The sequence below is a fragment of the Emys orbicularis genome, chromosome 6 (genome assembly GCF_028017835.1).
Source record: "Emys orbicularis isolate rEmyOrb1 chromosome 6, rEmyOrb1.hap1, whole genome shotgun sequence".
NCBI lineage: Eukaryota > Metazoa > Chordata > Testudines > Emydidae > Emys > Emys orbicularis.
Genome location: NC_088688.1, coordinates 129,851,167 through 129,870,951, shown reverse-complemented (window position 1 = coordinate 129,870,951; position 19,785 = coordinate 129,851,167). Strand labels below are relative to the sequence as shown.

Below are 19,785 nucleotides of genomic sequence, written 5' to 3'. Positions count from 1 at the left end.
ATATTTTTCACTCTTCACGGTATTGAACTTGGAAGGTGGTGGCTTATCTTTCTAACTGTACTAAGGGCTGGTCTACACTAGGGAGGGGGGATCGATCTAAGATACGCAACTTCAGCTACGAGAATAGCGTAGTTGAAGTCGATGTATCTTAGATCGACTTACCTCCTGTCCTCACGGGGTGGGATCGATGGTCGCGGCTCTCCTGTTGATTCCGCTTCCACCTCTCGCGCTGGTAGAGTTCTGGAGTCGACGGGGAGCGTGTTCAGGGATCAATTTATCACGTCTAGACGAGATGCAATAAATCAATCCCCGATAGATTGATTGCTACCCGCCGATTCGTGCTACCCACCTTATTGTTAAAGGTACTGATAGTAATGCCAGAGGTTGGTTAGTGTTCAGTGATCATCAAACATCAGGATGTGAATTTATCTGACTGCATGTACCTGAAGTTGAAGGAAGTGGTAGGAAGCAAGCAATTGAGTGAACTGAAGTAATGAAAACAGATGATTCTTCACAATCATTGTGTAAACATTATCAAAAGTTAAATAGCAATATTGAAGGGATTCTTGCTTGTCTCAAAAAGTGCAGGAAATAAGTTTCTTCAGCTCCTTCAAGATCAAATGTACTACTGAATGGGATTTCCTCTATTGAAGGGGAAAATCAAAATATTCATGAGTTTGATACTGTAAGTGAGACATTGATACCATCATCTTCATTGAAATATAGATATGATGAAACGCTTAAACACTGTTCCAGGCCATGAGCAATTTAAAGAAATGATTGAAGCACTTTCCCATGGATATACTCTTCCAGGCAGATTTAAATTCACAAGTCCACTAGTAGAATGTGGCAAGTGAAGAAATGAAGGAAAGATTAAAGGAAGAACTAAAAGAATCAATATTCATGCTATTGCACAATGTCAAACAAATGACCAGATAATGGCTACAAGTATCCATACAGGGGGAAATCCATTCCTATTCAGTCCAATTGATTCTGAGTCTAAAAAGAAAACCACAGAATGCTGTTTAAGTTGTTGAAGACATCACTTGAGAGAAAAGTCTGACAACGAGATCTTTGCCATTTGCTTAGACAATGAAAATAAAATAAGAGCTTTTAAAGTGCCGTTGCACTAAAATTCCGATGTATGGATGTTGAGTATGCTATTGAAACCTGATTGAGCATGGAGTAACACCTAACAGAGCTCTAAAACAGACTGGAAATTCAAACATTCTTCAGCAGGCACCATCATTGTTATGGATAATATGAATGGTTGTCCCAGCTTTCCCAGTGACTCCTGGTAGAACTCCCAGGAAGTTGGCATCTGCACTTTCAGCCGACTATGAAAAGCATGTACAAATTTGCACTGAGCATGAAAAGGACTTTGATCAACATATGGCACACATTTACACTAGTTCCTTTCTATAGAATCCTGTAATTTACAAAAGCAATTGAAGGAAATTTAGAGATTTGACAGATTATAAGCAGATGACACTCCTTTTGCAGTCTGTGACTTTATCTAATTAACAACAAAGAATTGAAACCACATGGACAACATCACAAAATGCTTGGGAGAAGCTATGAAACCTTTCCATGACATAGCCAGCATGACTAATCCTAAATACAAAGTTAGAGCTCAGAATAAGGAAGAAACTGAAAAGTGGCTGATGGAACATAATCCTGGTTTTTTTCCTTCTTTCCTAGTGTTTTGAAATAGGAGATCTAGATGACTACTGCAGATATGTTTTGTGAGGATGATTTTGTCAAACTGTTGCATCAGAAAAATGGAAAATTGTGGAAGTAAAATCACAAAAGACAGAGTGATTTAATTCAGGATTTTGTCAATTTTTAAAAGACCTACATTCTGGACTAGCTACATCATCACTTGACTGTAATTTTTAGCATCTTCAGATTGTTTTAGTCAAAGCTTCATTACAGGCAGTGTTCTGAAAAAAACAACAACAAATTACTAAAATTGTGTCTGTATTTAAAAGCACATACAAAAGATTGTACAGTATAACCTCAGTTACAAACACCTCAGGAATGGAGGTTGTTCGTAACTCTGAAATGTTCATAACTGAACAAAACGTTATGGTGGTTCTCGCAAGTTAACAACTGAACATTGACTTAATACAGCTTTGAAACTTTACTATGCAGAAGAAAAATGCTGCTTTCCCTTTATTTTTTAGTAGTCTACGTTTAACACAGTACTGTACTATACAGTAACTCCTCACTTAACGTTGTAGTTATGTTCCTGAAAAATGCAACTTTAAGCGAAATGATGTTAAGCGAATCCAATTTCCCCATAAGAATTAATGTAAATGAGGGGGTTAGGTTCACCAGACAAAAGACTGTGTGTGTGTGTATGTGTGTAATATATGTTTTAAACAATTTAATACTGGTACACGATGATGACTGTGAAGCTTGGTTGAGGTGGAGGAGTCAGAGGGTGGGATATTTCCCAGGGAATGCCTTACTGCTAAATGATGAACTAGCAATTGGCTGAGCCCTCAAGGGTTAACTCTAACACTCTACAAGGCAGCAGGAATGGAGGGAGGGGAGACAGCATCGCAGACAGAGACAGACACACCCTGTGTGAGAGAGAGATGTGCATTTCCCCTTAAGTACGCTGACCCTACTCTTAAGTACACTGCCTTGTTGATTAGATCAGCTTGCTGAGACCACAGCTGCTTCCAGCAAGCTCCCTCCATCCTGAGCCCTGTCTTGTGTCCCCATTGCTCTATGGAAGATGGGTAAGCGGGATGCAGGAGCAAGGGGGAGGGGGACACCCTGATAGCCCCCCTCTTCCTGCCCTCCCCCCCGCACAGCAAGCAGGAGTCTCGGGAAGCAGCTCCAAGCCAGAGGGGCAGGAGCAGCACATGGCAGTGGGGGGAGGGACAGCCGAACTGCTGGCAATTGATAGCCTGCTGGGCAGCTGCTGCACAGGGAACTTAGGGGAGCGGGGAGCTGATAGGGGGGCTGCCGGTCCATCCTGGTTCCAAGCCCCCACCAGCTAGCTGCAACAGGCTGCTCTTCCTGCAAGCAGTGGACAAAGCAGGCAGCTGCCAAATGACGTTAGAAGGGAGCTTTGCACAACTTTGAACGAGCATGTTTCCTAATTGATCAGCAACGTAACAACGTTAACCAGGACGACTTTAAGTGAGGAGTTACTGTATTTGCTTTTTTTATCTCTCTGCTACTGCCTGGTTGTGTACTAGCGGTTCCAGATGAAGTGTGTGGTTGACTAGTCAGTTCGTAACTCTGAGGTTCTACTGCAGGGGTCGGCAACCTCTGACACGCGGCTCGCCAGGGTAAGCACCCTGGCGGGCCGGGCCAGTTTGTTTACCTGCCATGTCAGCAGGTTCGGCTGATCGCGGCTCCCACTGGCCGCGGTTCGCCGTCCCAGGCCAATGGGGGCTGCGGGAAGTGGCGCGGGCCGAGGGATGTGCTGGCCGCAGCTTCCCGCCACCCCCATTGGCCTGGGACAGCAAACTGTTGCCAGTGGGAGCTGTGATCAGCCGAACCTGCCAACGCGGCAGGTAAACAAACTGGCCCGGCCCACTAGGGTGCTTACGCTGGCAAGCCGCATGCCAGAGGTTGCCGACCCCTGTTCTACTATAATCTTAACTAGTTAGTAAACTAGTGATTTGATTGTGTTCTTGTGCTTCACTTGCAGAATTCAGGCTTTTCATTTTGGACAGTATGTGCCTTTTTATGTTTGAGGAGTAAATATGCTTAGTCTTATAATTCGTTTTATTTGCATAAAACCTTCCTGGTTTTGTTTTGTTTTTTCTTGTGTGCCTTCTTCAGGTGGAGGAAAAATAGCGACAAGCCTGCTTTCCTTCAAAACAAAGTGCAATTACCACTGTTTATGAGCAATTTTTTTTGTTTACAGGTGTCAGCTGCGATGCATGTTTAAAAGGAAATTTTCGAGGTCGCAGATACAAGTGTTTAATTTGCTACGATTACGATCTGTGCGCATCTTGTTATGAAAGTGGTGCAACGACAACAAGGCATACAACTGACCATCCAATGCAGTGCATACTAACAAGGGTAGATTTTGGTAAGTGATATCTCATTGAAATTGTGGTTCTTATTTAGAAGTATATCTAAGCACAGTATGTATTGTCATTTTCTGATTTATCAACATGGTGTTTTGAGTAGCATCATTGAAAAACGAGTCTACAGAATTTAGCTTTTTCTTTTAAAAACATTCTATCGAGGCTTGTTTTTGGTGGCAGCATGTGAAACTTATTTATTTAGAAAGTCTTTATTTCTGCTTTCTCTTCATTTGACTCTTAGGTTATCTGATCAGATATTTGAATACATCTGTTAAGGACATCTATCAGTAAAAAACAAACTTAATTTTATGACAAGTTATACTAAATGGAAAAGTTAATACTCTGCTGTAAAGTGTCACTGGCTAGAAGTAATGTAGTGACAAAGATGAGATTGGGAGGGCTGTCATATTTGGTTGTTGCTCTGAGGTTGTTAACACATCAGTGGCAATGCTAGGTTGCTGCCAAATACTGGAAAATTAGCATCAAGTCCTTTTGCTTGGAATACAGTTGAGTACAACCATTCTAATTAAGAACAAAATCATTAAATATAAAGATTGGCTTCTGTTCCTTTGTTTCACAATCGTGATTCCATAGCACCATATTTGTAATGCTACCGGTATGGCTAAGGAGGTACTTTCATGTTCTTTGGATTAACTTCTTCAGGCTTGTTCTAAACCTTTAGAGTAAATTTTGTATAATTTGATGAAATTCCACTTGGCTGTTATCCATTATCTAAACATGAAAAGTGCTTTTCAAGCTTTACATGAATTTTCAGCTGCTTTTCTTGAGCCTGGAAAACTCAAATGGACTGGAATTAAAACTCCCGAGTAGTGTGATGTTTGAAAAATTACAATTAGATAATAAAGTTATGCATGAGTCGAGTTGTATTGCACGTGTGCAGTACGCTACTTTCCTTATAGATGCAGTGCTCACAGAGAACAGATAGCTATGCTGTGTATACAAATATAAATTTGCTTCTTCAGGACTTGGCCAGAAGTAATGTGGTGAGGCTAGAAGTAATTCCACTCCCATCACAACATCAGTTCTCTATGTAGCTTGAAGATTCCATTACAGTGGTCCAAGAAAGTGACATCCCTTAGCATCCGAAGTTTGAAATTAAAGTGTTTAACAATGAACATGCTCTCAAATCCAGTGGCATCTTATAACTTCCATATTTTTCTTTTTTCCCTAATTGTGTTATTATTTAGTTTCCATTTTCTAATGGAAGGGAAAATTAAATACACAACAATACATTAATTCAGTGGTATGGTTGACCTTTTTATAAACATAATTTATATATAACTAAATATTTATATATTATATATATTACATATACTATATAATATATAACATATATGTATATTACACTCTCTCTCTCTCTATATATATATAAAACAGAATTTCAGCAGCAGCCAGTACTCTGGTACGCTGCACATATAGATTAAAATATTAATGTGAGCCTGATGTAAATTTTGGTCTGACTGTATTTGTGCAACAAGGCTGAGTTACGGTTAGCGTGGGTCCCCCAAGTTTAAATTTCCTGATCGTTCTATCTGAGGTTTTAGCAATCTATGCAAACTATTTTTTTGTATAAACTTTATTTTAAATAAATAAATAGATCTGGACTTTTTTTTTTTATGTAAGCCTTTAAAGTACATTTTGCCCCCCTAAAATTGGAATGGCTTCTTTGGAAGTCCCTCTGATAAGCAACCACATTTCTAGGTTAGTGTACTCTGTTAGTTTCTTTAACTCTGTACCAGGAATCCAGGTAGGAGGAGGGCTGGAATCTGTTGTAGGCAGTAACTCTACGGTGAAGCAGAGAAAGGCACAGATCAGAGTAGCTTTAGGGATATCTCCGTTTTCTTTTTTCTTAGTTTCTTGTTCACAATTAGCAAAAAGCAAGTTTCTGTGATTATTTACCATTGTCATATGATTTGATGTCAGAAGATGACTCTTTTAGAACCAATATGAATAAGAAAAGAACATGCTAAAGTTCAGCCCGTGGCAAGACTTTTGATTTGATTAAACCCACGGAACAGCCTGAATGGAAGAAGCACATCACTGGATTTTGAATCACAACAAAGCTTATTGTCAGACAATACTTATGCTCTAATAAATTTGTTAGTCTCTAAGGTGCCACAAGTACTCCTGTTATTTTTGCGGATACAGACTAACACGGCTGCTACTCTGAATACAAGTACAGGTCATCTCGTTAATTTGTGCATTAGAGAGTGAAACAAAGTATTTAAAAGTCCTTTGCTTTCACTTAGGAGGGATTGAGGAAGAACTATGATGACATGCTTAAAATGTTTAAGCCTGACATTCCAAAAAGCAACGTTATGTGTGAAAACATGATTTTTACCGAAGTGCAGACGCTTAGAGTGTGGAAACCTTTATAAGGCTTCCTATATAACCAAGGAGAGCATATGACTTTGGTATCAGGAAAGACCCTAGGAGATCGTCTAGTTTTGGGGATTTTAAACAAGGAACTTTGAGAAGAATTACAGTTCACGGAACTGGAACATGATGAACATAACTCTGGAACAGGTGATGCAGCTGGCACAACAATCTGAACTAACTAATCACCCAGCAAGAATGTAGTGGAAGCATGGTGAAAGTAGGAAAGAAAACACTCCCATGGGGAGAAAGTTCAGCAACATTTAAAAAAAAAAAAAAAAGTGCCGTAGGGGCACTGAGTTCTGCCACATTTCTGTCTGCAAATGCAGCGACGTCGAAAACATGAGAAGTGAATGTCTTTGTAGCCCGTGGAAAAATGTGCAGGAAATGGAAGAATAAAGGATGCTGGGGAAAATGTCTGTTGAAGTAAAGGTTACAGGGTGGTAGCCCAGCAATAGACTGATGCCTATTTCCTGGGATCTGTGTGCAGGGATATTTGAACACAGTTGTTTTAAAATATAAAAAAATCGTCACTTATTGTGACCGGGGTCCTAGTGGGGGCCAGCTATTGTCACTCAATTAGGGTGAACTGCAAAGAATGGGGCAGACAATCCCCCAAAAGGTGGTGGATATTCCAATACTTCGATTTACCAAGCCAACACAAAACAGCTTCTTTATTACCTTACTGGTTTCTCAGAAGTCCAGACAACACAGTTCCCTGAAGGTGATCCAGCTTCCGGCCTCCATCCAGGTACCTAAGTCAAATATGATGATTTCTGAAAATCTTACTTCATCATCATATAAAAGAAAAGGTTCTACCAATCCCAAAGGATAGGACACATTACCTACTAGCATAACTGGGACCTCAGTCTTGTGACTCAAACTTCCCCTGATGAAGCCTAAGCAGATCTGAGATGACAGAATCAGGGCCCAAGGATCTTTTATACAATTCATGTCTTTTGACAAGGTGGAGTTGAAAAGGTTATTAGGATGACTTTGAAGGAGGTCCATCACCGGTACTTAGCTATAGAATTAACATAAGGGAATTTGCTTGTTCCTCCAGCATTCACAGATTATTTGCTATACATTTCAAAGAGAGATCAATAAATAATAATTAAATAAATAAATAATGGAGATATCCCATCTCCTAGAACTGGAAGGGACCTTGAAAGGTCATCGAGTTCAGCCCCCTGCCTTCACTAGCAGGATCAAGTACTGATTTTGCCCAGATCCCCAAGTGGCTCCCTCAAGGATTGAACTCACAACCCTGGGTTTAGCAGGCCAATGCTCAAACCACTGAGCTATCCCTCCCCCCCAATACAGTGATATCCCGTGTTTACAATTCATTTAAATGCTAGGATGTTCTTTTGACCTCTGAATTATCAGAATACAGCATAGACAGAGACTGTTGATTACATTGTCGACCCTACTCATACATATGTAAATAAACAAAAACACAAACATTATCTCCCCATGTGTCATTTCAGGGTTATTTATTTTGCAGGGTGTTTAACCCTTTCTAGCCATGCGTCACACCCCCATCGTGAGACTGGTGTGGAAGGGAGAAATTAAAGCTCCTGGATTAAAGCTGCTTAAGGACCTTCCAACACTGATATGAGCTGTGTTTACATTGAATTCTTTGTAAGGCCAAATTATTAAGGCATGCTTTGGCCCCAACCAAAAACTTAGGGTATTCACCCATGAAAGCTCATGTTCCAATACGTCTATAGGGTGCCACAGGACACTTTGCTGCTTTTACATACTTTGTGAAACACTTTAGTGATTCCAGGGTTTGGTCTGTGTGTTAACTTAACATAGCCATTAATTTTTTTTCAAAGAGCACTTACTCTGGCATTCAGCCATGAAGGCTGTGAGGTGTTGTATCTCAGTTTCCCTTTTTTCCACAGCAGTCAAGCTTGTAGTGGTTTTTCTGCTGTGTACGGTTTCACAGCATAGGGCAGGGGTCGCAGGCTGGAAGATTCTGTTGTGGGTGGGTCAGCTTTTGTGGCCTGCATCATGCGGGAGGTCAGACTAGATGACCATATTGGTCCCTTCTGACCTTAAAGTCTATGAGTCTAAAGTTAGATACTGATATTTCACAGTTAGTGCCTGTATCGCCAGGCCTTTTAACATAAAGTGTGTTGTCATGTAATGAAACAGTATAACCATGAAAGTTTTTACAAAATAATGAGTTCTTATGTCTGACTCCCAACATGTTCAAGGTTTTTTCCAAAAAAAACATGCACATTGTTCATTTTTACAGTTCTTGGTATCAGCACCATAATCACAAAAGTTAACATTAGCATTAATATTAACATCACATTTATTACAAGTGTACATTCACAATCATTTTTCTTATGCCATGCCTTTGGCTCAATACCATTGGGGGTTTTGGCATTTTAGGGTTAACCTGTGGCTTTCATTAGCATGAGGAACTTTTTCCCTTTCTCCCTGTTCTGGAGGGTCAAAATCTGAGCTCTTTTGCTTAACAGAATTCATTGGCTGGCTGGGTATTTCCTTTTTCAAACAGCTACAGGCAAGTCTTTCCCCCCCCCCAGTCAGTCAGGTAATTTGCATCAACGCAGACACTAACTTGTTTACTAGTTTTCAGATCCTCCAGCTTTACCAATTCCAAGGCTGGACTCTGTCTTAAAGAGATACCATCCATTTTCACTAGCATGTTAGACACAAGGTTATTTTGTCCTTCCCTTACCAACCTCTGCTTCCACATGGAATCCAATGTCAAGTCCACTAAGAGACTACAAGACATATCCAAAATATCTAGAGATGAGTTTGCCTGCTCTCTCCTGCATCCTTGTGGGTTCAGTCATAAGGCTGTTCTGCTCTGTGAAACCAGTAACCCGATCTTTCCTCAGTACCTGAGTCACAGACTGCTTATTTAAAGAATCAACATGGAGACATTCATGTTCCAACAACATTGTCTCCCCAACAAGCTGGTTAAGCTTATAGGGCTGTTTAAGCTTCCTAACAAGTTTTATTTCATCTGAAATCTTTTCAAAGCTATCCACACTGGGTCTTTCTGAAGCAAGGCCAGTGGATTCATACACATTAGAAAGACTTTGGCCATTAGGCACCAATACACTTTCCTCAGATGAGAGACTGTTTACTATCAACAATGGCCCATTAAGAGTCAATGTAAACAATTCCTTTTCACAGACTTTAAAGACTTCAAGAAATTCCTTTTCTTTTGCAATATTATGCACTGCAGCAGATTTTTTTTTTTTCCCTGAGCTTTATTCATGTCCAGAACTGGCTTTGGCACAACAGGCAAATCACCAAACTCCTTCTGAGTTTCACTTACATCCAGAATCACCTCTGGCCCATCAGGACGATTTTTACACAACCCCCTTTCAGGTAAACTGCTAGACTTCATAGTCTATAGATTAGAAGCATTTTCTTCTTTGTTACAAGTTTCCACAGTCAGCGGGTAACATAGTCAAATCACCTTCATGCTGTCCTTGTGGCCTGGCTATATCACCCTGATCAGACAAGGTTGTCATATCTTTACCCATCAACACACTAGCAACAGGCAAAATAGAACCACCAGAATCGCTTGGTCTCTGGGAGCTATTTATGACATCAACTGGATGCAACCTGGTTACGTCATTATTCCTAGTAGATACAAATTTAGGACCATTTCCTTCCTGAGCTTCAGTTGTATCCAGAGCCAATTCTGGGTCAATAGATGCATTTTCAACCATCATAGGCTGACAGGCTTCTTCTCTCTGCTCTACAGACAGAAAAGAGCTGGAGAAACATTCCCCGTTAACAGACCAGCAGCTTGGGATATCATTTCCCTTGTCCCAGCACACATGGCTGTTCATGGACTATTGCTTGGAAAGTGGTACGGCTTCCTTAACAGGCCACTCCCAACAGATAAGCTGCTATTCTGCACAGATAGTCTCATTACACTGAGCTCCTTTAAACAAATAATTTCTGCCTTTTTTAGGCTTACTTTCACAAACTTTACTTGCCATCAGTTCATCCCACCCAGGCTATACCCCTTCCTTCCTCAGGGCTTTAACCTGATCACCAACTTTAATTTGCTCTAGAGAAACATCTTCCTGAGCCTTATCTAATGCCAGATTCACTTCTGAGATACCAGATAGACTCTCCAAAATTTCTTCCACATATGCACTGCTTCTTTGCACGGATAAACAACTATCTTCCTCACACAAACATTTGGAGAAACCCTCCATAGGCCAATCCTTGCCCCTAATAGACACAGGTTCAGGATTACTACTTTCCTGTGACTGGTTAACCTGACGGAACAAAGCTTTAATATCATCCCCAATCAAAAGATCCTTAGGCAATAACTTTCTTACACCAGCTATAACTTCATGTTTAACACCATTCCATTCAAGGTGGATTCTGGCTAAAGGCACACTTACAGTACACTCATAGAGGATTACAATATTCACACTCTTATTTGGTAAGTAATCCTCCTCTTTGACAAGATCTGCTTTAACAAGAGTGATGTTAGAAGCTGTAATTTGCTCTAAACAGCTTTTACCATTGATTTTTACATTCTCTGCACAAGTTATGGGGTTACCTTCACCTGAACTCACAGTAAAAGCATTTACGTAAAAGGTGGCAGTGTTGGGGTATATTTGGTTACACACAGACAACTGCTTACAGTCAAACAACATACCAACATTGTTACAAACTGGATAGATTCTATCCCCATCTCTGCAGTTGAGAGGAGCTGGCTTTTTAGGATGATACAGTTCCTGTTATTCCTTTATTCTTTTGAGTTGAAGCTTAAGTCTGTCCACTTTTGCCTTAGCTTCTAGTTCCTGCAATCGAATATATGCCATTCTTTGTTCATGTTCAAAACACAGGCGTTGTCTTTCCATATCAGTTATTTTTGGCTTTTCCTGCAATCAAAGATATGCCATTCTTTGTTCATGTTCAAACTGCTGCTGGTTTCTCACTGCAAGCATTTTCACTGGGTCTGCTTCCTTATCACTGGCCATTAACAGATTTTTTTTCAGTTCCTGGTCTGGGACCTTATGCTTAAAAAACAACCCCCTCTGTGAGCACAATTCTTCTGGGCTTTTTCTGTCAGGATCCACTCACTGTAACTGATTTTTAACCCTTAAACTCTCCAATATCAAAATTATTTTTTTGACAAGCCTGTGGTTCTGATCCAAAAACCCAATTGACCTGTGGTAATGTGTATCCAAGCACGACTACGCCACTGTAACCGGGGTCCTAGTGGAGGCCAGCTGTGGTCACTCAATTAGGGTGAACTGCAAAGAATGGGGCAGACAGTCCCAAAAAAGGTGGTGGATATTCCAATATTAAGATTTATCAAGCCAACACAAAACAGCTTCTTTATTACCTTACTGGTTACTCAGAAGTCCAAACAACACAGTTCCCTTAAAGTGATCCAGCCTCAGGCCTCCATCCAGGTACCTAAGTCAAATATGATGATTTCTGAAAATCTTATTTCATCATATAAAAGAAAAGATTCTACCAGTCCCAAAGGATAGGACACATTACCTAGCAGGTTAATGAATGTTTTAGATCTTACCCAAATACACACTACAGCCAATTCTTATTAACTAAACTAAAATTTATTAAAAAACAAAACGGAGTATGGTTAAAAGATCAATATACATACAGACATTAATCAATTCAATTCATTGAGTTGCATATTCATAGCAGAGATGGTGAGCTTTGTAGTTGCAAAGAGTTCTTTCAGAAATAGTTCATGGGTTATAGTCCAATGTCCAAATATCCTATGTCTTTTGACAAGGTGGAGTTCAAAAGGTAATTGGGATGACTTTGAAGGAGTTCCATCACCGGTACTTAGCTATAGAATTAACATAAGGGAATTTGCTTGTTCCTCCACCATTCACAGATTATTTGCTATTTCAAAGAGAGATAAATACAGTGATATCCCGTGTTTATAATTCATTTAAATGCTAGGATGTTCTTTTGACCTCTGAATTATCAGCATACAGCATAGACAGACTGTTGATTACATTGTCGACCCTACTCATACATACATAAATAAATAAAAACACAAACATTATCTCCCCATGTGTCATTTGAGGGTTATTTATTTTGCAGGATGTATGCATCACACTTATGTCTTAGAATCAATTTTGAATTTAAAGGCAGGAATTCCAGCCCCTAGTTGGAAGGCCCAAGCTGATTCTCATAAGCCCATGGAGGCAGATAAGGTGTCTGGGTCAGCACAAAGCTCTGTACTACCTACAGGGCAAGTAGTATTTGACAGCTTTTGTCTTGAATGGAGCCAACCCAGGTAACTTCGTAGACTCAGTCACAGCCATCGAGATAGGATTCAAAACACCGAGACAAAATTGGGATGGTGTTGGCCAGAAATGGCCAGCTTTAAAGTAGAACCACTGCAGATTCTGTAGGAAAAAGATAGTTCTGCATTATATGCTCATCATTAGAGCCGTGCAAATCCACTGGTACCCGCTTTATATCCGTGGATCATTTCTGCGGTTACCAGTGCGGATACAAAAAATTTCTGTGAGGAACCACGGTGTGGATCCTCCATCTGCCCTGGGTGGAGGACCTGTGGGACAGGGACTGGGGGTTGCTCGGGCCCCCCACCGAGGGCAGATGGAGGGTCTGCCACGGCTCCCCACAGCTGCCAGCACAGTTCTCCCCAACCAGGCTCCAGAGGGGGCGGGGTACCTCGGAGCCTCAGTCCAGCCACTTGTGTAGAGCCCTCCAAATCCGCGGATATCCACAGATAATTTTTGCAGATCGTGGATCGGATGCGGATACACATTTGTATATCCACGCAGGGCTCTACTCATCGCAGCCTAGAGGATGCCCAACCCAGTGCTTCTCAAAGTGAAGGAAGAAATGGGTGGGATGGAGAAAAGTAGCAGAATGGTGTATTGTGCTTGTTCGGAAAAACTGGCTACGTCCATATCTGATAAGCCTAAAGTTGCTCAGTGAAGCAGTTATGAGAGAGTTTTATTCTTTCCTTCATGGAGGGTAGTCTCCAAATGAACTAGTTCAGCAATGTTATTTCTTTAGATGAAGTTAATGGTTCGGGCAAGTCTCACGACACCCCGACAGTGTCAAGTTGACAACCCATTCAGCATCACAAGTGAACCTTAAATTCTTCAAAGGAAAAAGAATAAGGTTCTGCCATTCTTTGAGGGGCACCATTTTAGTTTAACTAGGTTAAACCAAGATTTTAAGGTAGTTGAGGCTGCTGGGCTAAATAAAGTGCATATCACAACAAACCAAACTCTAATTCTTGGGATATGAGATTAATTAAGAGGGGTAAAGGCAGATCCTGAAAAAGTCAGAGCCAGAGTTAAAGTGCTACTACATATAAATCTTGATGTGATTCTTCAGTCTGATAACATTTTGAAGCAAATTCATGCCTAACCTGACCTCAAAAGACCAACTTAAAACACACACTGTGGATTTGGAAAAAAAGCATAGGAACCCATTTTTATGGATTAAAGAACCTACTGCCCACATTCCCTGGAGTGGCATTTCATTATGTTTCAAATCTGTAGCCATTTTAGCAGATGCCAGCAGCAGTGGTCTGAGTAGGGTAATACCTGGATTACATGGTTATGACTTGTATATTGTTCAGATGACTTTCAGACAGACAAGTTACACCCAAACAGAGCTTATATAGTAGTAATACCTCATTTGGTGAGCATATAGTAGTAATACCTCGCTCTTTTATAGAGCACTTTTCATCCATAGATCTGAAAGCGCTTTACAAAGGAGAAAAGTACTATACCTATTTTACAGATGGGGAAACCGAAGCTCAGAAATAAAGTGATTTGACCAAGAGCTTCCCAACCACCAGTGGCAGAGCTGGAAAATAAAACCCAAGTCTACTGAGTTCCCGTCCAGTGCTCTAGTCTTAGGCCACACTGCCAAGTGAGACATTCACAAGGTCTTGCACAACTTCAAACTTTTGCCAGACAAGCCAGACATATCATTAATGAAAAATAAAGACATGGATACAGTGCTCTTGGATGTCACGGATTGCTCATACATAAGAGATTAATGTATTGCAGAATATGCACCTGATACCTTTATAGAGGAGCCCTATTGATCATCCAGATTCTCCAGAGACTCAGGATGATATAGAAGCCCACATGAGAGGCATCAGAACTGAATAAGATACGCACTAGTGCTGATTCACTATGTTCAAGTTGATACGGTCTGGTTGTCCCTTCTACTGTTCAGAGGTCCCACAGGCAACCTGGAACTTCTTTTCAGTGAGAGGGGAACTCTCTGAAGCAGAAGATCTGATCACCTATGGCAATTGTATTGTATTGTAGTTCTTCCCAGCATAGGGCAAGGACTTGAAACAGAAGGTGGAATCACATAGATCTTGAAAAAAGACCAGAAAGATACAGCTGAAAGAATCTCTTTATTTCCTGAGAGGTCTCGGAAGAGAATAACACTAGACCTGGGTAAAGGAGGAGGATGTGTATGTCTGGTAGTCATTAGCTATTTTTTAGATTGTAGAAATTCTGCTTACTAGATCTTACAAGTCACAGAGTAAGTTACAAGTCATATTTCCTCATTTTGGCATTCCAGAAGAGAGAATCGCTGACCATCAAGGGCTTGTCTACGCTTGAAATGCTTCAGCAGCACAGCTGTAGTGTTTCAGTGTAGACACTGTCTGCCCCAAGGGAGGGGTATTCCATCGACCTAGCTGCCAGCTCTTGAGGAGATGGAAGAATTCTTCCGTCAACTTAGCTCTGTCTACACTGGGGTCTAGGTCAGCTTAACTATGTTGCTCAGGAGTGTGAATTTTTCACACCCCTGAGTGACGTAGCTGGGTTGACCTAACTTTTTAGCCACCATTTGCTAGCTCTGAATTCCAGGCTTTCAGGATGCATTGTGATTTCAAGCATGTTAATTCCACCCAGCCCCCACCCCATCTAAATCCAAGGGAATGGACTTGCGGAGAGAGAGGTATAAATTCTTAATAGAATTCTACAACAAGAAGCTCCCTCATTAACTGTGCTGAGCTGTAGGGTAACTGTCACATCAATCACCAGAGTAAGCTCAGCTCGGATGCTTATGGGGCAACAGATCCGAACAATCCTGCCAACCTTCGAGACAAACATTTATGCTAAGTGTCTCTGCTTAAAGAATGTGATGCTTAGGCCATGTCTATATGTGCAGCGCTGCAGCTATACCGATACAGCTATGCCCATGCAGCGCGTCTAGTGAAGACGCTCTATGCTGTTGGCATAATAAAACCACCTCCGGGAGCAGCAGAAGCTGTGTCAGCGGGAGAAGGTCTCCTGCCGACATAGCGCTGTGCACATTTATGTTTTTTCACACCCTTGAGTGACACAAATTATGCCAACATAGGCTGTAGTGTAGACAAAGCCTTAGAGATACAAAACTCTAAGAAGTCTCAGGCTTCAGTGACTGGATTTCAGCCTGAAGCTTACCCAAACTAAAACCAGAAGGACAGAAACTGATAAAACTGGGTGAACAAAAATACTGAACAATACTGGCTGTTGCTAGTGGACATAACTGTACCCAGAGATCCTCCTACATGAATGAAATTGATAGGTGATCAGTATAGAAGAAAGTGGCAACATTTTCAACTGGTTCCAAATCTAGTTGTTGGCATATGACTCTAGTAGCAGTGGTACTAAACAGTCCTAAACAAGTTGAATAAGAGTCTGTTCCTTTTGGGATTTGATTATTCATATTAATCAACTGGACAAGTCCTTCTCAAGCCACAAGATTAGATTTGGGTGTGTGGTGAATCTTTATTGCTAAATATTTTTTTTTACAGATGGTTCTCACACACACAAATATAGTGAGGAGTAAAGATATAAGGGCATGTATGTTTCTTCTTTAGGTCTGTAAGAGGAAGCCAGGCAGAAGGGCTGGGAAGGTTTTAGCCAAAACCTCTGCAGTGAAGTAGGAAGTGTGTCTTTAGGGATAACACTGCCTTATTCTAATAAAGCTCCTTAATATAAGTGTTAGAAGAAAGTTACTTTTTGATCTTTTGGGTCAAATGTCAATGTAATAATCTGACAACCAACCTCATACTGTTATCTGTTCAGTGGCAGAATTTTAATTTACATGCACATTTCTTTGCAACACTCAGAAAAATAACTAAGTAAAAAGAAAAGAAAATGTAAATTTCCCCTATGTCCTTTGGGTCAGTCCAGACAAAGTATTATGTTGTCTTACCGGTAGATGAAGGCAAGAAAATGTCACACTGTTTTTTTTGTTTTTTTTTTACATTCGTCCATTATAGCAAGCCTGGTTTTGTCTGAGCAATCCTAGGGTGTGTCTATATAGCAACTAGACACGGTTGCGGGGCTGTTTCACTGCAGTGTGGACTTCTGGCCTTGGGCTGGAGCCTGGGCTCTGGGACCCTCCCACCTCCCAGGGGAGGGCTGAGATTCATGTAGGGGCTGCATTAGACAGTCTTGAAGATGAGGATCGGAAGCTTGGATTTGATGGCATTTGTGCTGAATCTCCTCTTTTATCTCAATACTGTCCCCCCGTTTATGTCAGAACATGGGGTACTATTGCTGGAGTTTTCACTCTGTGGACACAGCTGTGGCATGTAGGGGAGATTTTGATTTTTCCTAACCTCAGATAGGTCCAGATACCAAGGTCTGAGTTAGCTCAACTGAAAAGCTGGGAATTGTCACTCAGTTCCCTCCCTCTTGTTTTTAAATACTTTGATTTTGAAATTTGTTTTATAGATGGCAGCTGTAACAAGCAAGAATTTCTTATATACTTATTTTTTCACTTACATCTTGCTACTTGTGGGAGGAGTTTTGTGTGGACTTCCTTTTTTCTGCTACTTTGTCCTTCTGATTAATTTACTGTTCATGTTTTTGTTTAATTATTTGTAGCAAGATCTGTGTACGCAGTGTTACTATTTGGGAAGTTTCTGGAACTGGATTGATAAACTGGAAACAGCCCTTATAGATGGGTCTGACATAAAATTTATTTGTGTGGGAGGGAGGAAAGGGATTCAGTTGTTAGATGGATATTTATCCACTGTCTGGAAAGACCTACCAAAAATTAGAAGTAATCAAACTAGCATGTAAGGAAACAATTGTTAATGCCGTTGATTTGAGCTTGTTTGATGGCATTTAACAGTTCCTGTAGGACTCCACAATATTTTGCATGTGTCCGTGCTGAAGTGTTGAACTTTAAATGACATCACAGTACTCTGTGAACCCATGAACTCAGTACAGTGAAAGCAATAGGACTAGTTAAGGAGGAGGAAGATTACATTTGGATTTTTCTGAATTTTTTTGAAAATTTGGAATCTGTCCCTTTGTTTACCTCTTATGTCTAAAATCTTTATGTAGTTTCCTAGATGTGCAAAATTATTAGGACCAAAAAAGAGAACTCTGGTTTACTCTTTTATATCACTGCTCTGCAGAATCCTGTTGTTGGAGGAGTTTCATGTCTAACCATAAAGCCACTAACTATTTATAAGCAGTAGTCCAGATCCCTTGAGCTCCACATTCTGAACACTAAGGGTATAATTACCCCCTTTGCAGCCTGAATTCCTCTTTAGCCACCTAGTTGAGTAGTCATAGAGCCAAGCTAACCATACATAGTTAGCAAAAATAATTGTAAATAATGTACACATAATAGAGGTAGCTTTAGTATTAACTTAAAACATTTAGTTTAATTTTTGTAGTTTTTCCACTATTTATGTCAACTTTTTGCTATTTATGGAGTCACCTTGAACTTTACTCAAAATGGTGGCGATATTTCTCTAGTCCTGCAAAGTTCCACAATGCAGATGAGCATGCAGAGTCCTGCCCTTAGGATGGAAGAATCCCATGCACTGCAACAGACTAGGGACCAAGTGGCTAGGCAGCAGTTCTGCAGAAAAGGACCTAGGGGTTACTGTGGATGAGAAGCTGGATATGAGTCAACAGCGTGCCCTTGTTGCCAAGGAGGCTAACAGCATTTTGGGCTGTATAAGTAGAAGCATTGCCAGCAGATGGAGGGACATGATCATTCCCCTCTATTTGGCATTGGTGAGGCCTCATCTGGAGTACTGTGTCCAGTTTTGGGTCCCACACTACAAGAAGGATGTGGAAAAATTGGAGAGTCCAGCGGAGGGCAACAAAAATTATTAGAGGGCTGGAGCACATGATTTATGAGGGAATTGGGATTATTTAGTCTGCAGAAGAGAAGAATGAGGGGGGATTTGATAGCTGCTTTCAACTACCTGAAAGGGGGTTCCAAAGAGGATGGAGCTAGACTGTTCTCAGTGGTAGCAGATGACAGAACAAGGAGTAATGGTCTCAAATTGCAGTGGAGGAGGTTTAGGTTGGATATTAGGAAAAACTTTTTCACTAGGAGGGTGGTGAAGCACTGGAATGGGTTACCTAGGGAGGTGGTGGAATCTCCTTCCTTAAAGGTTTTTAAGGTCAGGCTTGACAAAGCCCTGGCTGGGATGATTTAGTTGGGGTTGGTCCTGCTTTGAGCAGGGGGTTGGACTAGATGACCTCCTGAGGTCCCTTCCAACCCTGATATTCTATGATTCTCTAAAAACTTTCAAGTGTTTTCAGAGTGCCCAGAGCCTTAAGAAAGGCTCAGGGCTTTCATTCCTACTGTTTTCTTATTCCAAAAGGAAACTTTGTGGCCTGTTCTGCATCTCTGAATATTGAACAGATTACTTCTGTTTCTGGGCACCATAATCCCTGCTTTCGTCTCTCACAATGGATATGGTGAACTTAACCTTCAAAACGCCTACTTCCACATCTCAGAAAGGTTAAAGCACACATACCTCAGGTTTGTGGAAGGCAGCAGCCGCTACCAGACAGAGGTACTAACTTTTGGGTTAGAAGCAGCCATGTACTTCGCTGTGATTGTGTCTCATCAGCATTATCAGGGCCTGCAGGTGGAGAGAGATCCTATGATAGTTCCCCTTGTTCCCCATTCTAACCTTCATAGGCGTCACCTTAGATTTCACCAGGCTCTAGCTTGGTTGCTATGAGACAGGTTCCAAGATCTCTTCTAGTCAATGGTTTAGCCAGATGCAGGGTAGAAGTGAAGTTTTATTTGACACCTAGGCCTGATGGCAGTCTGCGTCTTTGTGACTCTTTCAGAGATGGTTGAATCTGGTGGACCAACCAAATAGTCACAGTTTGGATGTGACAGCATTTCCTCTCCAGCAAGGATAAGTCCCTGTAGTGTATGCTAGCAGTGAATGTTCTGAAAAGGCTCTCTTTCTCTTAGCCTCCTACTTAGAGCCCTATGGGAACAGTGTCATGAATTAGAAAAAGACTTTTTGGCAAACAATCCGACTCTTTTCAGAGTAGCA

The 19,785-nt window shown here is 41.0% G+C and overlaps 1 protein-coding gene across 1 annotated transcript in view; it reads left to right on the top strand.

Moving 5' to 3' along the window:
* The window catches only part of KCMF1 (potassium channel modulatory factor 1), a 72,917-nt gene that overhangs the window by 25,778 nt on the left and 27,354 nt on the right, over nucleotides 1–19,785 (top strand). The window contains exon 2 of the mRNA XM_065406272.1: nucleotides 3,893–4,060. Coding sequence (XP_065262344.1) covers nucleotides 3,893–4,060 — 168 coding nt within the window. The remainder of the gene's footprint in view (nucleotides 1–3,892; nucleotides 4,061–19,785) is intronic.